Source organism: Protopterus annectens, chromosome 1.part1 (assembly GCF_019279795.1).
Source record: "Protopterus annectens isolate FY-2018-M chromosome 1.part1, PAN1.0, whole genome shotgun sequence".
Lineage (NCBI taxonomy): Eukaryota > Metazoa > Chordata > Ceratodontiformes > Protopteridae > Protopterus > Protopterus annectens.
This window is the reverse complement of record NC_056726.1, coordinates 434,112,514-434,137,139: the sequence shown is the minus strand read 5'-3', so window position 1 is coordinate 434,137,139 and position 24,626 is coordinate 434,112,514. Positions and strand designations below refer to the sequence as shown.

The window sequence follows — 24,626 nt, the reverse complement described above, 5'->3', positions numbered from 1 at the left end:
TATTAAAAAAAAAATCTTCCCTGCAGGCATCTCAAGACATACTTTTTCTGGGCTGCAGGCTAGACATGAAAATAATGCAGGCCTTCTTACCTCAAGAGATGGTGCAGAGCCTTACAAACTTCTTCCACAGCCTTGCCTCCCTCATCCAGTGCTCTGCCAGGAAGATCCGAAGGGCTCCAGAGTTCATGGCAGCTACTATCCCAATGCTCCCCCCAAGTTCGGTCTTGGCACTTTCACCCTGTGGTCACAATAATTCCCCTTTTACTCTGTTTCAGATGGGAGCTCTTACATTGGAAGGATCAGGTAAACCTCAACCAAGGACTTCACTTCTACAGCGCTAGTTCAGGAAATGCACAGAGATGCCTCAAAGGAGGCATAGGGTGCCTGGTTAGGCACCCAATGAGTACAAGACACTAGGCAGTCAAGGCTACTAAAGGAACACATCAACATGAAAGAAATGAGGGCCCTCATCCAGTCTCCATGTCTTTTCACATGTTTGGAAACCAGGTACTCTGAGTGTTCATAGACAACACAACAGTAATGTGGTACATAAACAAAGGAGGAGGATCAGATCTTACCAGTTGTGCAGATTCACACACAAAGCCTGGTACCTTGCCACCCAGGAAAAACATGCCACTCACAGCCACATATATTTTGTCGCAGGACATTGTGTTTGCAGACTCTTTAAGCAGGTCCTTGGAGGACCATCATGAAGGGACCCTGAACAGATGGGTTTTCCAGGACACCCTTCACTATTGGGGGGGCTCCTCAGATAGACCTGTTTGCTTCAAAGACCAACAAACAGCTTCCAATATTTTATACCGGAGACTGTTGCCCCTCAGCTTTGAGGACAGATGCTTTCACTTTTCTGTGGACAGGCCAGTTCCTCTACACCTTCCCTCCACTATCTCTCATTCCAAGAGTTCTTTTTACCCCCCCCCCCCCCACACACACACACAAACAAAACTGTTGTTAGTGGTTTCCTTTTTGGCCAAGACAGCAGTGGTTCCATCATGTTTTTCTTCTAGCTAGGGACAAGTACTTTAAACTGCCATACCAAGTGGATCTCTTCACCCAACATAAAGGGTTACTGCTTCACTCCAATCTGCCAGCCCTAAACCAAACTCTGTGGTTGACAGGGTGCTAATTCCTTTCAAGCACTATTTTTCTGAGGATGTTAAGGTTCTCCAAGAAACCAGGAGTCCCTCAACTCAAAATTTTTTCATAGCTAAATAGCAAAGATTTTCTTACTGTTGCCAAAGGAATGGACATGGCCTCAATTAGTCAGAGGTACCTTCCATTATGAAATATCTGTGTGAGCTCTTACATACAGGTCTGGTCTATTCTTCCATCAAAGTGCATCTATCAGACATCTCTGCTTGCTTACATCTCACTCTCCTACTTTATGTCCACATCTGAGGTCAAGTTATTCCTTAAAGGGGCCCTCCATCATAGACCACCTCGAAAGTCCATTACTCCTGCATGGTACCTAACATTTTGCTGGAAAACGTACCTTACCTCCTTTTGAACCAACAACATTGCTAAACCTCAAATTCTACTTCTGACAAACTATTCCACTTCTGGCCCTCCCTTTAGCTAGGTGAGTTTCAGAGATTCAGGCACTCATGGCCATTCTTCCCTTTATTAGTTTTCACAAAGACAGGGTGATCCTCATGCTTATCTTTCATTCATGCCTAAAGCAGTGAATGAGCTGTCTGTTAGTCAGGCCATAAAGCTGCCTACCTTTTTTCCCCAACGCATAGAATCAAGGGAAATGGATACTATATTCTGTGGACATGACATTCACAGACAGGTAAGATTCTATTTGGACAAAACAAGAATCCATTTAAAAATTTGATCAACTGTTTATTTTTTTCATTTACTCGAAACTGGCCCAACCGGTATAAAAAAAAACAAACATTGGAAGCTTGATCTCTAAGACCATCTCCTTTTGTTACTCTCTATGTGGCAACTCCTTGCCCTCATGCCCTCAAGCTCACTCTACCAGAGCAGTGGCAACATCTGGAGCTTTCTACAAAGCATTGGGTGCCAGCTCTATATTGGAAGCTGCCACGTAGTCATCTACAGAATTGATGCCTTTTCAAGGTCTAGAGCTGCCTTCACTAGGTCAGTCCTATCTGGCCTGTTAGTTCTAGTGTCTTTTAACTAACCACCCTTACTTTCCCTTTAGCACTGGGAATCACCCATGTGTTAGTAACACTCCACCCATGTGTTATTAACACTCCAGCAGTAGTACACCCCTGTGTTCGCAAATTAAAGTTGCATATCAGATGTACGATGCTGAGAAAGTAAAGCTTTGGTACCCTGGTCCGATGACACCGGTAATAACTCGTGTGCTGATAATATTGCAACAGTGATCAGTAGGACAGCTACTGTTATGGTAAGTTCTTACACAGCTGTACTGTATTCCTCTGGAAGTTTGGATGTTAGAAGGGAAGAAATTGATAAATATATGGAAGGTTTTGTTTAACAGCATTGTAAAACAAAGAGAATCACCAACATCCTAGAAAAAACTAAAGAAAGTAAAGATCCATCTGATCTAGCTTCATATAAGCCTATTTCAGTGTTAAACCATGATTGTGAAGTGTTTGTCTCTACTAATTGAATGACAAAACTGTTGCCAATATTGAAAAATATGGATCAATGTGGTTTTGTGGAGGTGGGCCTACATTTGAATGTAAGTAAATATGTCTGTTGGTGGTGGGTCTTAATGCAACAAAAGCATTTGATAGAGTAAGCTGGGATTTTATGATTAGGGCAATAGAAGGATTTGCATTCCCTGATACAGTAATAACGAGATTAATTAGGAGGATGCATTAAGGATTAGAGGCAAGAATTAAAACTGCAGGGCTCCTCTCATATAAGGTGTTTGAGCAGAGGAACCAGGCAGGGGCTTCCTCTTTTCCATGTAATTGTTTTATAGTTGCAGCCATGGCAAAGAAAATAATAGACTTAGAAATGCAAGGATATAATTGTTATGGTAATCAAGAAAGATCTGTATTTGTATATGATATTTTGTACCTGATAAATCCAGAAAAGGACATGCCAGTGTTGTGGAACATTTTGAGACATGATGTAACATTAATGCAGTTAAAATAAAAGCTATAACCATAAATATGTACCCAGACACAAATTGGTTGAACAATACTCCTATTTATGGAGACACGATAAGATGATGTTTTTTAGGAATATGGATTAAAAAGGCTACTGTAATGGCAGCTAAGGATATGTGGGAAGAGATAAACAAAAGATAATACAAAAACTGAGAAACTGAGGTCTCTTGTTTATGGCTATGCATAGCAAGATACAAGCAGTGGAAATGTTTTTGGTCCCTTTAGTTTTATATTCAAATCAGACGTTTTTATCAGCCAGAGGAGAAGTTGTGGACAATAATAAAGAGCTGAAGGACTTTATCTGGGAGGGGAAGAGGGCAAGGGTCAAGTGGGATACATTGATCCTTCCAGTAGAATAAGGTGGTTTAGGATTACCTTAAGGCTGATATCCGTAACACAAGCAGAAAGCTGTAATTCAAAGTAGAACGGGATGATGATGAATCAGGTACTTCAGTTTACTAACTCCTCCTAAAAATATGCTGATTGGCTACAATAAATTGTACATATATTTTTATGTTGTGTTTATCGTTGCCCTGTGTCCCATGTGGCAGCTGAAAATGGGCTATGGACCGATCCAGTTAATAAGAGATAAAATTAAATGTAATGCTACTTTTCACAGTTAACAGTTGCTTGTCTGTCTTTTTCCTTTTAGCCCCCGACAGTAATATTTCTTACTTCATGCCGTTTTTATTAAAGTGGAGTACTTTTTATAGTGTTTGCTGTAACCCCCTTTTTCATTTAATTCATTGCTCTTACTTTTGTTATTTTACCGATACCATAGTCACTCATTCATTCATTTCAGATGGTTACAGTGGTATGTATTGCTTTTTATATTTTTTTCAAATTAATGGTTTTCTGTTGAGTAAGGAGGGTTGTTTGTGTAAAATGGTTCTTCCCTTTCAGGGAGTGTTGTATCGAAGAACTTATAATGTCTATCCACCACAGGATGTAAAAGGGGCAATTTGCATAGTCTTACACAGGAATTGTTCATGCAGGAAAGGAAGAAAGTCACTGCTTTTGGAGATATGGCTGGACGTGTAATGCAAATGTTAAGATTTAATAGTAAAATGACACCCTTTGGGCATCTGCTATTATGGTAAGATTACAAACCTGGCAAATGTACTTTCTCAGTAAATGGATTTCAACCCAAATAATTACTCCAGTAATGGTCTTTTCTTTAAAGTTTGTATAATGTTAAATAGCTGCCAAGTAGCAGTGCTAGTTAAAAGATTTTCATCGCGCCATATGGTGCAGTAACTGTCATGATGCATTTCTCCCCGTTAACATTCATTACATGTATGGGCAGTTTTTTAAGAAAGAGCCTGCAAATATATTTTAAGAATGAACAGGAAGATGATGCATCGTGATGTATGCACTGCTGTCTATTGTGCAAAAGTTAAGTTTTTGAACTACAGCAAAGCATGTAAATTAAGAAAGAACCTCTAACTAGTTAAAGTCTGTGTTTCTCTTAGATTGAAAATTGTTGGTATTATATTGGGAAAAGACATAAAATTTTAAGGAATACTGATGTCATATTCTGGAAAAACTAAGTGACAGTATAATATGCACAGTGCAGTTGTAGCAGTTTTTAACATTTCTCATTGTTCACAGGATGAGTATGTGACTCAGTTGGCCCAAGACCTGGCACAGAAGTTAGGATTAAGGGTCCGTAAAGCATATGTCCGTGCCAAGGTAGGTAATCTGTTCCAGTTTACTAGAGTAGTTCTGTTTTAATATGTGGGTTATGTTGAGTATACAGTGTGTGAGAAAAGTTGTATGGTACATAGGAGAATTAAAACAATATGACATCTTACACTCTTCCTCACTACATGGGAATTGCAAAAAGCTGGCAGTGTTGACATTTTGGTCATTCTTCTAGTAGTGGTAGAACATAAGTCCTACATGATGTCAAATAAAATCACAAGGCTTCACTTTGATATTGAAGATCCCAGTGACAGAAACGTTGATGGATGCATTTAGTGGTGTACCTTTGGTGCCAGATACCCTATATTGAGTGTTTGCTTAGTATAACGAAGACTAGTGTAAATGTGGTTATTTTGTGTTGGTGATTTTAATGCATGTTGTATGATAAGCGTATCTGCGATTGTTTGATTAGAAACTTGTATCTGTTCAATTCAACAAGAAGCTTGTAAATGTGGGTAGTGTAGGAAGTGTAATTACATACAGAATGGCAGTTGTTTCCTGAAGGCCTAATTTGTTTGTTTGACAGTGACGCTAAGCTCAGCATTAAAATTTATTGGGATGTGGGAGTAGCTAGGCAGTGTGAACATTGTTCTGAATTTATCCTTCTAATAGATTCATTTATTTCTGTTAACTTTGTTCCTTCCCTTTTCTAAAGGTCCCACTGTCAGTCCTTTAATCCCATTAAAGTATTCAAAATATCCTTTACAGTTGGATTAGATATTGCTTTCCACTGTCTTGCAGTTGCTTTCTTAGCAACCACTGGAATTAAACATAATAAACCCTTTCTGTGTCTGGGGAATTCAGATCCTATATCCCAGCTCAAAAGAATAATTTCCTTAGCTAACATTTGTTCCTCCAATGTTTCTGTCAAAGTACTCTGGGACATTTTTAAAATTCCACCAGCTGATTAACAGTCTCAAAAAAGTTTTCAATTTTCCTTCTCTTCCTAATCACATCTCTAATATTTGCTACCTACATGAGGAAAAAGTGTCTTAGCCAGCCTTCATCCTTAATGTGTGGGTGCCTGTTGATAATCTGAGGACTGTAACTGTGATCATCGATATAGCAGAGATGAAAGGTCAGATGTGGGAGGATGCATACTAAGTCCAAGGTTATTGTATGTCTCAAGTATTATCCTTACTTTGAGGTACAATAGTCTTGGAATCAGTACACATAAGTAGTTGGAGTGTGGGGAGCAAAAACAATGTTTTTATGTACTCGTTAACTGAGTATGTGAACTGTAGTCCCAGTTAAAGCCGCTCTCCAGACCTAGAGTTTGTACAACACATACATTAAACATAATCCGTTTCCTGCAGTTTGAGTGAGTTCCATTTTTTTTTTTTTTTTTTTTTTTTTTTATGTGACAGGACTCACATGACAGGAACCTGTGCTTTCTACAGGATGCCTGAATCTACAGCTAATTGTAAATTAAATTTGGAGTGAGCTAAGCACATACTTAAAGAAATGCATCTCATTTTGCATGTTTCACAAATATGTCCTAAGAAATTAATCTGCAAGCCAATGGGTAAAAAAAATTAATTTGGGGAATTTTTCTTGACCATTTTCCAGGGGACTGTCCCCAGGCTGCCAACCGTCTTTGGCTATGATGTTCCAAGGGCATAAACATGACTGTCTCTCCAAAATGGTTTGATGTTTTCTTCTGACTTTTGCAGAGCACGTTATTGACATTTTATTTAAAATACTCATTGAGTGTGCTCCTGCCATCAGTGGCAAATGAGCAGCTGCATTTTGAATTTAATGGAATAAAAAATCATATTATGTAATCATTATGCTGTGGCATATTAAAGAATGAAAAACTCACTTGTATACATGTATATACTTCTAGAGCCAAGGTCAGAACCACCACTACATATTTGTTTTTGACAGTTCTTATATTTTTACATTGAAAAGAATTGAAGGCTACACTTAAGTTTTCAACTGTTCTTTTCTATAAAACACACAAATTGGAACCATCTTAAAACCCTTCCTCTGGGCAATGCTGTTACTTCAGTACTTCATTCATTAACCTGCTAAACAGCTTTGCTCCCCCTAGAACTAAAAAGGTTAAATCCAATACTGTCCCTTGGTTAACCAAAAAAACTAAAACCCTCCTGCATCTCTGAGATAAATCATGGAAACGGTACCAAAAATATAAAACACCCAGCTCCCTGACTGAATACAAGCAACTTCGTAATAAAGTAAAAAAAAACATGTTGCCGCTGACCAGAAATCCTACTACTCCATATTACAAAACAACTATAAATCAAACCCCAAAAAGGTCTGGAGTAGTATCTCTGCCCTGGTAAAAGACACCCCCTGCACAGATCCTAACACTTATGATTTTTCCTTAGCTACCCAATTTAACTCCTTTTTCATAGCCTCAATAGCCAAGCTCACCACATCTTTCGCCTAATAATGTATCGGCTCCAACCCCATCCCTCACTGCTAACTCAGCCTTCTCAGACACCAAAGTCACTCAGCTCCCCCCTTTACTATCAAACCTATTCCTGTCTCTACAAAAAAAAAAAAACTACAAAAATTTAAACCATGCTCAAATGCTCCCAGTGACCTTCCATCTAACTTCCTCAAGCTAGCTGCTGATGGCATAGCTTTTCCCATCTCTGTCCTAATAAATTGTTCCATCCAAGAATCCTATGTACCCCTTCTCTGGAAGAAAGCCTTTATTATTCCCCTTCACAAAGGGGGGCAACAATACTGATATCTCGAATTTCCGGCCAGTAGCCATCCTGTCCCGTGTCTCTCAAATTCTCAAAATGTATTCACCTGCAACTCCTACTCTACATCTTAGACAGTCAGCTGTTGACCTGACACGCAACATGGCTTTAGACCCGGACACATCACCATTACTGCCCTCCTCTCCTTCCTCTAAATCATCAACCACGCTCGCAACTCTGGCAATATTATATCTACTCTCCTTCTAGACTTATCTAAGGCCTTCAGTACTGTTTCACATAACCTTCTCTTGCCCAAACACATCTCAATCTTTCCATTTCCTCTGTCAACTGGTTTTCCAGATGTTCATCGTGTTACCCTGCTGCAGTCATCACACTTGGGTTTTCCTGCCGTCAGGCGGTCCCGCAGTCAGCCTGAGTTCCAAAGTCTTGGTCTGGCGTCGGTTGCTGTCGCTTCCTCTCTGACATCACTGCGCCAGGGGTATATAAGAGGTATCCAACGCCATTTTCTTCAGTCTTTCTTGCCGCGCGGTACCTGAAGCAGAAGCAGTTCGCAAGTGCCGGTCGGCCGACACCTGAGATTTTTGAATCGAATTTCAGTCCGAAGTCTTCAGTAAAGCTAAGTACCCCGTTGGGGAACCTTTTCTTGCCTCAGTCCAATGTCAGAAAAAGTTAACTATTGCATTTCTTGTGGGAAGCAAATACCTCATAAGGACTTCCATTCTTATTTTATTCCTTGCCTAGGCCCAGACCACGACGTCACAGGTTGTCGGTTTTGTGCTAGGTTTAATAAACGGACTATCAAACGCCGTTTTGACTTTGCACGACATTACTTTAGTAGGAAATTTAATTATATCATGCCGTCGGAGCAGCCGACGACTGGCATGCATAAAAAACGCAAGGATAAGGACAAGCAGCGTAGAACCAAGCCAGACTCCGAGGTCTCTGTTGGGCCTGTCGCCGGTTCTCCGGTTTTCAGTGAGGCGCCTACGCAGCCCCTGACGACCACGGAAATGGAACCCCAGGCAGCTTTGGATTCTCAAGTGGAGCGTACTAGGCCATCGCAACCATCTTCATTAGGCCCTTCTGACACCGGAGCAGAAGGTGATCCCGGTGCAGTAGAAACGCCTTCGGTTTCAGAAGGTGTTTTCAGACCGACTACACTCACCATTAAATCTTATGCTAAGCTAAAGACTCCATTAAAACCAAAAAAGACTGTACATCAGTCTCCTGTTCAAGGCCCCTTGCCTAAGAAACGGATGTTTAAGATGGCTGAAGATTTGATTACCCTAATCAGGGGTTCCCATCCCCCTCCTGATAAAAGGCCAAGACAAGAGGAGGATTATGCTTCCTCTGACCAGGTTTCTATTTCCTCAGATTCTTCTGAGGAACAGAATTACACTTTTCCCCCTTATGAAGACTCTGATGCTGAAGACTCTATTCCCTCAGCATCTCCCCCTGAAGACTACTCCTTTGGGGAAACTTTACATACCATGAGGGAACATTTCCACTGGGAAGGCCAGGACTACTCTGATTCTAAGAAAAGGCTCAGAGAGTTTCTTTTACTACCCCAGCACAGACCACTTGCTATCCCCTCCAATTTTAGATATTGTGGATGATGTTTACTTAGTCTAGTCTAGATCCAGACTCCCTACCTCCTGCTCCAGCCAAACCAGACAGATACTACAGAGTACCTGACACACACAAATTCCTTTATAAAAGCCCTCTGGCTGACCCAGAAACAATTTCCCAGGGTCCCAAAGGGGCTAAAGCTTCTATGGCTAAAAATCCTGTACCCTCTGAAAGGGATTCCAGAGCCCTAGATAGATGGGGAAAGAAGATATACACCTCAGCTACTCTGGCTATGAGAGCATTAAATTGCCAGTTTCACATGCTGAAATATCAGCAATTCCTAATGTCTCAATTAAAACAAAAACTGAGCACACATTCTGAACAGGCTGAATACAAGGAAATGCAGGATCTGTTGCATGCAGCTGAACAGGTGGGCAAACATACTTTACAATGTGGATTTGATTCATTGGAAGCTTCCTGTAGAGCAGCTGTTACTGGGTCTGTCATACGCAGACATGCTTGGTTAAAAGAACAAACCCTACCTGATCATGTTAAAGCAAAATTATTGGATGCACCTTTACAGCAGGATGTCTTATTTGGTGTCAAAGCAGAAGAGGTTTTAAAGAAAATGGAGGATAAGGCAAAGTCTATGCAGACTGTCAAGGATTTTTTACAGGTACAACCCCCTCGTTTCAGCAGAAATTGGCCAACAAAAAACTGGTCCTTTCCAGCTTCTGACAGACCACAGAGGGGCAAATACAGATGCCCAAGGGGCAGAGGTCAGTCACAAGGCCCTTACAAACCTCGCCAATGGGGTGCCGCAACCCAGATAGGAGGTGAAGACAGACCCCAAGCTAGCAGAAGACAAACACAATGACTCAAGCCTCCAACTACCAAGCAAATCTCTCTTGGCAGCTCCCTTGGGAGGAAAATTAGCACTTTTTGCAGACAACTGGCACATCATCACAAAAGACAAATGGGTCCTAAACATTGTTGCACAAGGATACAGATTCCACTTTCATACCTTGCCAAGGATAAAAGGAATGCCAAACCTGCCACCAAATCAATGGGCAGAGGCACAAAAACAAATTACAGCGCTCATGGATATGAGAGCCATTCAACAGGTACCTGTACAGGAGCAAGGACAAGGATTTTACTCAGGACTCTTTCTAGTCCCCAGAAAGGACAAAGCATGGAGACCCATTCTGGATCTTTCAGTTCTGAACACCTATCTGCAAGTACCAAAATTCAAGATGCTAACACTACAGCAGCTTCTTCCCATGCTGAGCAAGAAGGCTTGGCTAGTAACGTTGGATCTCAAGGAGGCATACCTGCATGTCCCTATCAGACAAAATTGCAGAAGATACCTCCGCTTCATTGCAGGTTCAACCCACCATCAATTCTCTGCACTGCCCTTTGGCTTATCTACTGCGCCCAGGGTTTTCACAAAATGCCTGGCACCAGTAATTGCATACTGCAGACAAAGAGGAATTCAAATATTCCCATACCTAGATGACTGCCTTATTCAAGCAGAAAGCAAGGACATTCTTTTAAAACATCTGGCATTTGTCAAACACCTTCTAAGTTGCCTAGGGTACACAGTAAACGAAAAGAAATGAAAACTAGTGCCCTCACAAAACATATTCCTGGGTGCCAGCTTGAATACAACGGCCCAGATGGCTTATCTCACGCCAGACAAGCAACAACAGCTGACTCAATACTACAAAATAATGGCAACAAAGACCCAACTCCCTGCAAGAAAAATTCTGCAGGCCTTGGGATTCATGGCATCTTGCATACTACTAATACCATTTTCAAAACTGCATATGAGGAAATTACAGTGGTACCTGAAAAGCGTATGGACTCAGCACAGCCACAGCTTGGAAACAATGATACCACTCATTCCCTGTCTTCAACAGGAGTTTCTATGGTGGGCACAGGCATGTCACCTCAACAAGGGTCAGCCTTTCACATTACCCACAGCCAGTCAAACTATGACAACAGATGCATAGGACTATGCCTGGGGAGCACACATGGCAGGACAGTGCATTCAGGGCAAATGGAATACAGATCAAAGGCATCTGCATGTCAATCAAAAGGAAATGCTAGCAGTACAGAATGCCCTAACAGCTTTCAAGGACCTCTTACACCCAGGACAACTAATAATAAAGACGGACAATACCACAGTAATGTGGTACATCAACAAGCAAGTGGGCACACATTCCTACCCCCTATGCAGGCAAGCAATGACCTTGTGGAACACAGCACTGTCTTACCAAGTTCAACTACAAGCACAATTCCTGCCAGGAAAGAAAAACACATTGGCAGATCTAAGCAGAAACATCATGGATCCCCTCGAGTGGAAACTGGATCCACAAGTATTTGCAATGATAACTCAAAAATGGGGATGCCCAGACATAGATCTGTTTGCCAACCCCCAAAACTACCAACTTCAAAAATTTTGTACAAGGACATTCCACCCACAAGCTTGGAAAGTGGACGCCCTCTCATTCAGTTGGAAAACATTAACAGTGTATGCCTTTCCTCCACTGCCTCTTCTAGCAAAGGTGCTGCTGAAAGTCAGATTAGAGAGGCCACAAATGATACTCATTGCACCAGACTGGCCACGCCAGCACTGGTATCCAATTCTAAAGAACATGGCCCACGGCCCACCATGGATTTTACCACAAATTCCTCACCTGCTCACCCAGCAAGACAATCAAATTCTACACAGCCAGCTCAAGACTTTAAACCTGGCTGCATGGCTAATTACCTAAACAATCAACCAGCACCTCTATCCAAAGCTGTTATGGATGTCATTCTGGAGGCCAGGAGGCCCAGCACCAGGAAAACCTATTCAGACAAATGGAAAAGATTTTGCGCCTGGAACCAGGCTAAAGGCCAAAATCCCCTTGATCCAAACATTCCTCAGTTTCTACAATACTTAACTGAGATGTTGCACAAAGGACTTTCCTTTTCATCTCTTAAGATCCACGCCTCAGCAATTTCAGCTCATTACAACACGGATCTTCCTTTATTTTCACATCCACTCCTAAGACAGTACCTCAGAGGGACTAAGAACATAAGACCGTCCAGGAGAGCACCAACACCTACTTGGGATCTCAACTTTGTTCTGGAAAAACTTACACTGCCACACTTTGAACTAGCTTTCTCAGCTGATTTAAAGTTTCTTCATGGAAAACCGCTCTGCTGCTAGCAATAACTTCAGCTAGAAAAGTCTCAGAGCTACAGGCACTAGTGGCAGTGGAGCCTTTCCTCATTTTTCATCAAGACAGAGTCTCTCTACGAACTAACCCTTCCTTTATGCCAAAGGTGATATCCATTGTGGCCCTAAACCCAAACCATTCATTTGCCCACCTTTTTCCCAAACCCCAGAACAAAGGAGAAAGACTCCTGCACTCTTTGGACATTCACAGACAACTACATTACTACTTGGATAAAACTAAGCCTTTCAGAAACTCTAACCAGCTCTTTGTAGCCTATGCTGCAGGATCACAAGGAAAAGCTATCTCAAAACAGACCATTTCAAAATGGATAGGACATTGTATACGTTTCTGCTACATGCATCATGAGAAACTGGTACCTGCTAGCATTAGGCCCCACTCCACCAGGGCTACAGCTACATCAGCAGCCTTCCTCAGGGGGGTGCCAACCAAGGATATTCTGGAAGTTGCAACTTGGAGTTCAGTGCACACCTTCACCAAACACTATCACTTACCTCTATATTCTAAGACTAGAGCTGGCTTTGCCACTGCAGTTTTGCAGAGCCTACTGGCTTCTTCTAACCCTGCTTAACTCCACCACCCATCCTTAGCTTTGGGATTCAACCCAAGTGTGATGACTGCAGCAGGGTAACACGATGAACATAGTACAGTTTTGTACCTACCATAAATGTAGATGTTCAACTGTTCACCCTGCTGCAGTCCAGGTTACCCTCCCTCCATCCCCTCTGAACTAGCTGGACTTATCCATACCTTTCTATCCTATACTACCTCTGTTTTGTATTTGCTTGTGACTGAAAGTATTGTTTTATTTTTACATGTATATTTTTATATAGCAATATGTATTGCCTACCTACTGGGGGCACCTGACATCTGGGGCAAGAAAAACTGAAGAAAATAGCGTCGGATGCTTCTTATTTACCCCTGGCGCACTGACGTCAGGGAGGAAGCGACAGCAACCGACGCCGGACCAAGACTTTGGAACTCAGGCCGACTGCGGGACCGCCTGACGACAGGATAACCCAAGTGTGATGACTGCAGCAGGGTGAACACTCTAACATCTACATTTATGGTAGGTACAAAACTGCACTTTACCTCTCTGATAAGACAGCAAGACATCAAGTGGAAAAAATGTACCTCTTCTGTCCTTCATACTCTGGCAGGTATCCCACGGGGTTCTATACTAGGTCCTTTACTATTTAACATCTTCATTAATGGCTTCCATCAATGTATCCCAAATGCTAAACTTGTCCAATATGCAGATAACTGTACAATTATCTGCTCTGCAGAATCCCTTCCTAAACTCATGAAATTAACCCAAGATGCCTTCTCTTCTACCGAGTCCTAGATGTTGAATAATCACCTAGCTCTCAATGCGTCTAAATCTAAAATCATGATATTTACCCCTTCTAAATGCACCAAAAATAGACAAGAACACTTTCTATATAGCCAGCCAAAACAAGACCCCTATCGAAATAGTCCCCCATACAAAGCTTCTAGGTGTCCTCATTGATGAACAATTAGTTTGATATTCATCTACAAACTAATATTAAGAAAACCTACCAAAAGCTTGGTATGCTTTATCATCACAGTCGTTATCTAACTCCTTCAACCAAGCATATCCTCTCTACCACCTACCTCATTCCCATCTTCAATCCTTACTAAAGTCAAAATTGTCTTCCTGCTACAGTAAAATCTCTATGTTTGTTACTGGATCCAAATCCTCCTCTCACCACTGTGATGCCCTCCACTCTCAAACTTCCTAACTATCTCTCCTACATTCAACTCTCTAATGCCCATAAGCTCATCTTCAAACCCTCTAATTGCCCCTCCCTCTACTCCACCCTCAAAATGCATCAGCCTGATAGACTACTCGGGTCCAACAATCAGAACCTGCTCGAAGTGTACAAACCCATACATACTCCAGGAAAACTTCTATTATCTTTCTTCCTAGCACAACTATGGAGTTTCCTTCCTCCACACATTTGAACTACCAACAACCACTCCACCTGTAAGACCTTGCTCCAGTCCCACCTCTCTTCTCACCTGGAATGTTCTTGCTCTCCCCCCACCTGAATCCTTCTACTTCACCTCTATTTCCTTACCCTTCCTTCTTCTCAACTCAACCTAATACTTGATTTCCACTATTTTATCTACCTTTTTACTCTTTTGCTACTTTACTTATCCCTATTATTTCTTACAAACTTAAATACTTGCTCTCCAAAATGCCTTGCTACTTTATACTCATTAAAAATGCTTTGATAAGGCATGGTCCTCAAATGCTTTGTACTGTTTTTAGGTCACTTTGTTATTTTTATATTGCCTTAGAATGCTTTGTCAGGGCACATTCCACTAATGTTTTTGTTTACTATTTGTTTTGCCTCTTTGTTTCTGTTATTTTTCAAACTGTGTATTAATTGTGTATGTGACGACCCTGCACTGGCCCAGTAATGAAGGAGCCTCAATCCTCACCAGTAGCACCAGTGAGGGACATGCACACTGGGAGGATTACAAGTACACACACAGTAAAGTACAATTTCCCTTAAGAGCACATGGAGATCACAGTCAGTCTGGAACTGGTTCCCCCCTCTTTCTCCAGATCCCCAATAAGACTCCCCACTGACACAGCTATAGGGTTAAGATCTCAGCCGAGCAGTCAAGCCATAACCTCCAACACCCCCTCTGTCCAACCAGTGCTTCATGCCACTGCCCAAGTAGCTGGCACCCACACTTTGAGATTTGATTTATATACAAACACACACACACTCCTGGGAAAGTCTAGCACAGGTTTACTAGCTATGCCCCCTTCCGCCCAGACCAAAAGGCAGTTATCACTGCCACCAACCAGCTCTTTATCAGCTACTATAAGGCCCTTACAAAGGGTGACCAATTCTACTGTGTAATGGTATTATTATCCAAATGGTAAGTGTGACCAAGACTTGCAAGGCTATTGGAGTGGCCTATACAGTGTCACCAAATACGTATGCAAGAACTGCAAGAGCTTAAATATCTCTAAAGAAACCAACCACAATTAAAAAGTTTAAATATAGTTAATAATAAATAAAAGAACAAGACAATGCTCAACTCAACACAGTGACTGCATAGTTCAGAATCACAGGAAATATTTTAAAACAACATTGCAGGACAGTCTCAAATAACTACAGAAAACATCTAAACTAATCTTTACTATATTCCTAACTACCTCTAAAATAAACTATGTTCTAAATAACTTACTTACAGAGCAAGGCAAATACAGATGAGAAGTGCTGAAAGGATGTTTTCAGATCCAAGTCAAGATACAAAATGCACAGACTTGCTCTCTGAGATGGTTCTTAAATTAGTAATACATACTAGTGCTGGGTTAGCTGGGAAGACATCACACTTTGTCACCTGCATTCAGTCCCAGGCTAACAGAAACTTAGAATTTCGCACCTCTGTGTCAGAGGTACACATCTCTCAGGAGTTCGCCCAGAACTGGAAGCCGTAAAACAGTTTAACACTTTTACATTTGAAACCTAGTAATTATTTCTGTTTCAAGACAATAGAAAGATCTCCAACTCTAGACATTGTGTCTGCTCTGAGCTGAAACAGAGATAACAGAATCGTAAAACAATTTCCACTTATTTTCTTGAGGGTTTGCAAGCTACCTCTGTATGTTCCAACTTCTACCATTAAAACGCACATCTGCACAGGTATATAGTTTATACGCATAATGTATAGTTCTTTTACATTTGTAAGACAAAGCCTATGGATCATATTAATATTCACAAATGACATACGATTATTTACAAAATTCCAGATAGCTGGGCTGTGACAGCCTCACAGTGTACTTTTTATTTTTCTATTGTAAAACTGTACAAAGAGCTTTTCTCCCCGGGCCTCCAATAAATAAGTAAATGTATGTATGTATGTATGTTTCTATATTTAGTTTTAGAGTGCCACTCTTGTCTGAATTTTACCTAGCCCACATGTGCCTGTCTGTGTCGGTCTGTCTGTCTCTCTTGCTTTCTTTCTCTTCTGCTTCACCATATTGTTAAATACATTTTTGGGTAAGACATCTTGTTAGTTAGCCTTTAAAATACATTGCAAAACCTAATGCCAGTTAGTGATTGCAGACAGCTGAATCTCAACTGTGTGCATGCATTTTCTATGGGGTTTAATGTGAGAAAATACATTTTTTGTTAGAAAAGAGTATTAATTTTTATTTCCTTTATAAGATTGCACTAGTGATATTAGTTATGTACTGACATCTATGTTTGTTGGGAACTGAATGGCATTTGACATAGCTCCTAAATGGCTATATAAGACTATTACCAGTGCAAGACCATATCGCTAAAACAATTTGATATAGGATAATGAATTTTTCAGAATGTGTTATGACCTATAGCTGCTGAATGCAGTTCGTTGGTGATTCCAAATGTAAAGATGCTTACACAATATTATATTCATGTAACATCCATCAGTGCATAAGAGTCTACTTTGGAGGGATGGGCAGCAGTCATGAATTCACTGGCAAAGTCGTTTCCAAGAGAAGTGTATACAGTTTTACTTATGATGTAGAAACAACTTGAAATAGATATTTTAGATTTATATTTCATACCACATTCTAGGCCAGAATTCATATACATACCCAGGGCTAGCATTAGGTGTAAGCAAACTAGGTGCCCGCTTAAGGAGCTGTTATTTCTGAAAGCAGAGGGACACCTTTTTCAGTCATTGTTTAATTTTTAACTTTTCTTCCATCAGACACTTAAAATTCACGATTGTTTATTAAGATACACACGAGTGTTCCTGCTCCTTCAACTTGATGTTCCCATGTCAGATATTTTGCGTCTGAGTGAAATAATGAAAAATCTATTTCTTAGACAAAGGACAGATTTATTTTTGCTTAGGCTATATTATCTAGTCATCTGTGTGAGTGTGCTCAATGTGTTTAATATCATGTCTATGAACTGCATTATGCATGTATATATAGGATTACACTGTATGAACTGAAGCTGAATTTTTGCTTAGTTAAGTCATTCTTCTGTATTAATTTTGTAATAAGTTTATTTCACTTAACCATGTAATGTCACTGTAAAGTTTTCCTCCGGAGAACTCTGCTGAAAATGGGACATTATCCCATTTGGACTTTCATGGTAAACAAATGTCTAATAAGTAAAAATAAATGTAATGGTGTTCAGGGATACAGAAGTGGTACTCGTGATTATTTTTTCTTTGTCTATTTTCTTGTTGGCCATGTGCCTGCTGATCACCATATCTATTCCAGCTGGAATCAAGCCCATTTCTTTGTGGTACAGCGTCCCCAACAGCATGAAGCCATGAGACATCAGGAGTGGTAATCATTCAGGGAGCCATAAAGGCTGCTTGTTTCTTTGCCAACACCCAGGCTGTGACAACATTTAAATATGCTAACCCACCCCTTTTGTTTGGGTGGGCAAGCTACCCACATCACTACAGGGACCCGCAACACCCTCCCGCTGTGAGTGCACAGTCTTTTTTTTTTTTTTTTTTAACTTGCTAATGAGGGCTACCACCAGGTTGTGACTTGGTGGGCTGAACGTCTGCTCCCTAGGATTTTTATACAATGCAGTCTTTGCTGCAAGGGATTGTCATAGTTTGCATTCTGCTCCTCCCTGCTCTGTCTCTCTCTAGATGTACGTACCCATTCTCCCCTGCAAGCTCCATCAAGCATCTGAGCTGCTAATTGAACTCTGTGTGCCTGGGTCATATTCAGAGCTTTATCCTTGTATGCCGTCAAAGTTGGCTTTGCTAATGAATATTAATATTATAATTTGCCTTGCCTATGTGGGCATGGTTCTGCCTTCCCTTAAAACAATGCTGTTTTATTTATTGAGCTTGTCAAACATGAAGTGAAAATTAAAAAAAAAAGAAACTTGGTCAGCCATACAGACATTGCTTTCATATCTGAAAAACACATCTTCCTTGAATGAATTGCTGGTGAGTTTTTTCGTACCAGTTGTGTAGGGGGTTGTTTGGTTATATTTTATTTTCTGAGTTGGACAGCTGTATAATGAAAATAGTTTTAAAATGTGACTTTTCTTTTTTTTGTAACCTATACCATTTTCATCCTACTGTGATGGCTAAATATTATTTTACTCTATCCTAAATGACATAAGAGTTTTTTAGTAAGACAAGATTGACAACACTACCTGGTGATGAGAGGGGTGGCAGGCTATCCTTGATGGAAAAAGACAGTTTATCTTGAAGCTTAAGATGTAATAAGAAACATCAGTTAAGGAGTTCAGAAACTTTGAATACATCCAATATCTTTACCCTTGAAGTGAAATATATTAATGACTTACATTGTTCTCTTTCGATAATATGGAATTATCTTTTCCTGTCTCCATCATGCATGTATGTTACTGAAATAAAGCATGTGTGTAGGTAGTTTAAGGGTGCTATATGAATTTCAAGGCCATATACTTTAATTGGTAAGACAGCTGTTCTTATCTGTGTGTCAAGTTAGGGTAAGAATAATTAATAGTTTGCTTTCTGCATACAGGGGCTGCAGCTACTCTATTCCAAAGGAGCTGTCCTTGAAAAGTTAGTTTAAGTGATGGTCTGAGAGTTTGTGTTCCAAACTCAGGATTTACATGAATCATTTTGTGTTTGCTCTCAGTCTGTTTTAAACATTTTCACATATCCTAATTAGCAAGGCTGCTCTGTGCAGCCACAGCTTTTTTGGTGAAGTACATACTTGCATGCTTTTAATTTTTGCCTGGTGTCTGGTAGCCTGTTTGTTGTTTTATGAAAAGTGCTTGGAGCTCTTAGACTTAATTCTATGGCAGTACTGGAAAATGTTTGCACTGCTCCACTCTTTATCACCAGGTTGTGCATATTCAGCTTCTTTATTTCTACTTACACGCAGTGATGCTCACTCTGTACCAGTTCTGTTGTTATCCTCTAAACATCTTTACTGCTGTCTGTTTTTATGAAATTAATTTTTGCATTGAAGTGCAGTATTTCCGGTTGTTGTCGCCAGCTGTGTTCAGAGAGGAAGTGAAACTTGCTTTTTGCTAGTTGTAATTTGGCTTCCTGTGTGTATCTCATCTCCCACACTTTTTCACATTGTCTGACCACATTTACATTTTTATTTATGCTATGTCCCACATTCCTGCTCTTGTTATTTCCTGTATTCCCATCGCCTTCCCACATGTGGCCTTTATTTTGGAGTTTACTGTTTAGATGCATTTTTCATTTGAATTCTAGTCAGTGTGCATTTTTTCAACTGTTCATTCAGTTTTTCTAAGTCACCTCTTTCTCCATTCTACCTAATTTATGTGGCCCTTGTTGATCTTTGTTTCACCTTTAAAAAAAATTCCTTCCAGACCATTTGTTTTCTATATAGACATTGTAGAGTATTTATTCCAAGTTAGCTAGGTGTTAGTATACCATCTTTTGGGATGTCATAGAGTACTTTAGGTGACTAAGTGATAGGGATACTTTTTTAAAACAAAAACATTGTTATTGAATTATCACTTATGATGTAAGCAGTCATATATTTATATAAACGAAAACAAACCATACTGACATTTTCAGTTGCAAATATTATACATCACATATCTTCTATACAGTGATTGTCAATCAAATGTTATATAGTTCATTCAATTGCTGTGTACCCTTAAAAGTAATTTCTCCTCCAAAACATTATTCTACAGGTATTGTTCCTACAATTCCCATTTTTTCTATGTAATTTGCTCCTGCCCTTTTCTAAAGATCTCACTTCCAGTTCTTTTATCTCTGTTACTATATTCACTACTTTTCATATGGTTGGTTTAGACATTGATTTCCATTTTCTAGTAATTGTTTTTTGGCAGCCACCAGAATTAAACTCAGCAAAGCCTCTTTATCACAGCGCAAAAAAAAAAAAAAAAACATTTCCTTAGCTACATCAATTTGCTTACCCAGTATTTCTGACAGAGTAGTCTGCAGGGAATTTTTTTAAAGTCAATAAAAAGCAGTAGCACCCACCTCTGCTACCACCGAGTTTTGTAGGAACCAGTAAAACCAACCAGTATGGCACTGTAGAGGAACCAGCAACATGACCTTTGTATTCTTCAAAGATTTTAGTAAACCACAAAAATAAAACTGTACTCATGAGTAGAATTTTAAAGTCAACCAATTCATTACTTTCCCAAAAAATATGGTCCCAATTACCTCGTTCTTCTTCATCATACCTCCAGCATTTGCCATCTTCCTGAGGAAAAATTCTTTGGAGTCTGCTTGGGTATAAAAAATATCTATGTAAACACTTCCAAGCAAAAAAACTAAATCTTCCAGACTTTGTTGAATACCTGGGAGCCATACATATATCCTCCCATTGTTTCTTTATGAATTGCATATCCAGTCTCTCTACCCAATCCTTTCTAAACGCCTGTGATTAATTCCTATTCTTATGTAATATTTTATATGCCCCATTAATTATTTTAACACCAGTTTTTGTTCTAGATTCAGCTAAAAACTACCAGTGCTGGACTTTCACACAGGATGTTTCTATTGTTCTCTTTGCCTATACTCTGATATCAATCCTTGATTGGGAATGCAGTCTCTAGCCTGCAGTCTAAATTTATTTTTGGCCTCTTCCCATTCCATTACATTCCTCCTCTGATTATTTGCTCCCAGTACCTTGGTTCCTTTGCCAGTTTTCTCCAGTAAATTACAGCCCTTACACACCTATTCTCTGTACCTCTAATTGTAGTCATTCCTGTTGGCAAAACCTCTTTTCTCCACTCCTCCTTTGGCTTAATTCTTTGAATACTTTCTGCAACTTTATGAATATAATATTCCGTGTGGCTATTGTTGTTCTTAAGGATCTGCATGCAAAATCCTCGTATCTCCTTATTTCTTGGGTTCCCCCTGTTTCATCATCACCGCTTAGCTTTCTGTTTGTGCTATGTATAGAAGCCTTAACTATGTATATCTGAAGTATCCCTTCATATCAAGTTCAAACCACCTTGTTCTACTTGAAGGATCACATTATCCCACTTGACTCATGCCCTCTTCCCTTCCCAGATAAAATCCTTCAACTCATTATTAATTGCTATCCACAGCTTCTCCTCTAGTTCATAAAAATATGCCTGACCTGTCTGTAAAATTAAAGGGACTAAAACACGTTCACTGCATGGATCCTGCTATCTATATCCATAAAATGAGCTTCCAATTTATCTTTTGTTTAGTCTCTTCCTATATATCCTTAGCTGCTATAACAGAATCCTTTTTAACCCATACTTTTAAGTACTTCATTTTGTCATGTCCCAGTAAATGTGGGTATTGCTGAACCTATTTGTACGCGAGTACATAGTTTACAGCTATTGCCTTTCTTTTATCTTCATTAGTTTTGTATACAAAAATACTTGAAACAGTATCAGAATGTTTCACAATGCTGTAACTTCCATTTCTAGTAATATCAGGTACAAAATAATATCATCTGCAAATAAAGCCAACTTTTCTTTATTACCATATCAATTATATCCTTGAATTTCTTTTATTACCATATCAATTATATCCTTGAATTTCTAAGTTCCTTATTTTCTTTGCCAGTGGTTCTAAATATAATGCAATTAAAGGGGAGAGAGGGCACCCGTGCCTGGTTCCTCTGTTCAAATACAACTCATCAGAGAGGACCCCTCCTGCACTTTAAATTTTCACTTCCGATCCCCTCATATATCCTCCTCATTATTTTGTAAGGGAATGCAAATGGTTCCATTGCCCTACTCATAATATCCCAGATTACTGTATTGAATGCTTTCTCTGCATCAGTCCCCACCAACAATAGTGGTATTTTCTTACTTTCTGCTTCCCTCTGGATCATCATTCTTCTGCTAATATTGTCAAATGATTGCCTCCCCTCCCTAAAAACACATTGATTCATATCGATCAATTTTAGCAACACCTTTGCCATTCTTTTAGCTGTTATAGACAAAAATATTTTATAGTCATGGTTTAGAATTGAAATGAGACAATATGAAGCTGGATTTGATTGGTCTTTACCATTTTTAGGTATTACAGCCGCAGGAGCTTTCTTCCAGGAATGTTAGTGCTTCATCTCCTTTTAAAATACTATTAAACAAAACCTTCCAGAGCGTTATCACTTCTCTCCTAACTTCCAAACTTCCACAGGAATGCATCTATTTCTAGAGACTTTCTTGTAAACTGGTTATGCATCACCATTTTTATCTCATCTTCTCCTATCCTAACTGTTAATAATTGAGCCCCATCTGCCTCTTTGTCATATTTAGTTCTTCCATGAATACTTCTGTTTGTACTTTTTCTTAATTTCTGCATTTCTGTTCATTATACAGATTTTCATAAATTGTCCAAAATATTTCTTATACCTTTAGAGGATCTCTGATTATTTTCCTTATTGTAGGCTCCCTAAGATTGGCAACATCCCTTTCTACTTTTCTTGAGCAGTTCTGCCAGAAGCTTTCATGCTTTGGAGTCATCAGAAAACAGTTGGTTAACAACAATCTTTCTAAACCCATATGTCCCCTTATTCTTCAATACTTTAACCTTTGTCAGTCCCTCTAACTAATTGTTCCTTCTTAACCATATCTCTTTCTTTTATTTTTCACTCTACTTTTAACTCCACTTTCATTTTATCCCATTCTCTAGCTATATTTTCTGAGGAAATTTCTGTCTTCCCTAATAATTCCTGAATAATTTCCACCACCCATTCCGTTAATGCCTCTGTTTAACAGATGGGTGGGGAAGCAGCAGTATCTCATTTTTTTTCTTACCCTTATTTTAGTTATTATTGGCTCATGATCTGATTTAGTTTCTGGATGTGTATAAAAGCATTCAGTTAAATGAGCCTGTTCCTGTGAAATATAATTTCTGTCTAGGCTTGCCCAGTTTTTGTACCTTGGGGGATATATAAATTCATTGAGCTCTTACCACTGAATTTACATCTTCCATACTAGGTATTTTCAGAAATTTCTTCAAAAATCTGCCAACCTTTGTTATATTTTCGCTTCCAGGCTATCCGGATACATCCACACTCATGCAAAGCAAATTCCAGTCCACAGCTATAAGTAATATTCCCTAGTGAAAGCTAATTATTTCTCCCAGAGTTTTAGGTGGTATATAAATACATGCCAGCATATTCCTCCTTCCTTAACAGTAGTCCCTTATAAATCTACCATTATTAGTTTTTCCCTTTTTTATCAGTATTGGAGCTCCTTTAACAATTGACAATAAATGCTTTCCTTTTCTTTTGTCCCAGATGTTGAGCTGAATAACCATCCTGAAATCCTTTCTTTATCAACTTCATATGCTCACTTCTTTCCAAATGTGTCTCCTGTAGAATAGCTGTTTGCACTCTGTATTTCTTAATATATTTCACTGCTCTTTCTTTTTTGCATATACCTGTGAGACCATCCATGTTTAAAAATAATATGGAAAGTGTTGCCTTTATGATAAGTTGTTATTCCCACCTGTTATATATAACAGCATTTTTTAACTATCTAGTTTTAGCTTTTGTGTTATATGCATACACTAATGTTAGGCAGGTTGATCTTTTATACAGTTGTTTCTTGTCATATCCATTTGATATATCCTGCCATATCCTGTGTCTAACAGAGCTCTTTTCAAACTATCTGGAAATATACAGAGCCAAGTATATTTTTTTGGTTCTTCAGAATTGTGCACTGTAAATTGTGCTGGACTAATTTTATTCAGAGTTGTGCACTGTTATTTTTGATTCACTGTATAGTTTTTCAGATCTCTGCTGAAAGTGTTTTGTCCCACCCTCCCTATTTCTGGTTTGTTGTTTAAATTTGGTGGCTTTTACAGTTGCCTGCCCCACTGTAGATTTAATCTAGGACACTCCCATCTCTTTACCACATTGTACCTAATACACTCTTTCTGCACTTGTTTTTAGTCATTTTTAATTTAATTGATTTTTTAAACTGTGTTTCGTCTAATATTACTACATACTCAAATGTGCTAGCTTGCACTGCATTTGAATTGTTTTTACTGCTGTTTTAGCTACTTTTCTGTAAAAAAAAAAAAAAAAAAAAAAAAAAAAACTGTAAGCCTGTTTCCTACCTTTTCTGTCACTAGTGTAGTCCAGATACAGATTTGCTGTATCCAGGATTGTATGTAAGCTTCTGAGCCCCCTCCCAAGCCTTTCTGTGTTGGAGGGAAGCCTTCTAGCTTGTCAGTGCGAGTGGTAAACACTAGGTAAGCGGTCTACCACATAAGGAGTGGTTCTGGCCCAGAAATTGTAGTTATTGGTCGTCTGGGCAATCTTTTCC

At 39.5% G+C, this 24,626-nt stretch overlaps 1 protein-coding gene across 1 annotated transcript in view; it reads left to right on the top strand.

Moving 5' to 3' along the window:
- ZC3H7B (zinc finger CCCH-type containing 7B) overlaps positions 1-24,626 on the top strand; it is a 1,999,702-nt gene that overhangs the window by 737,179 nt on the left and 1,237,897 nt on the right. The window contains exon 5 of the mRNA XM_044087097.1: positions 4,746-4,826. Within this exon, the coding sequence (XP_043943032.1) occupies positions 4,746-4,826 (81 nt within the window). The remainder of the gene's footprint in view (positions 1-4,745; positions 4,827-24,626) is intronic.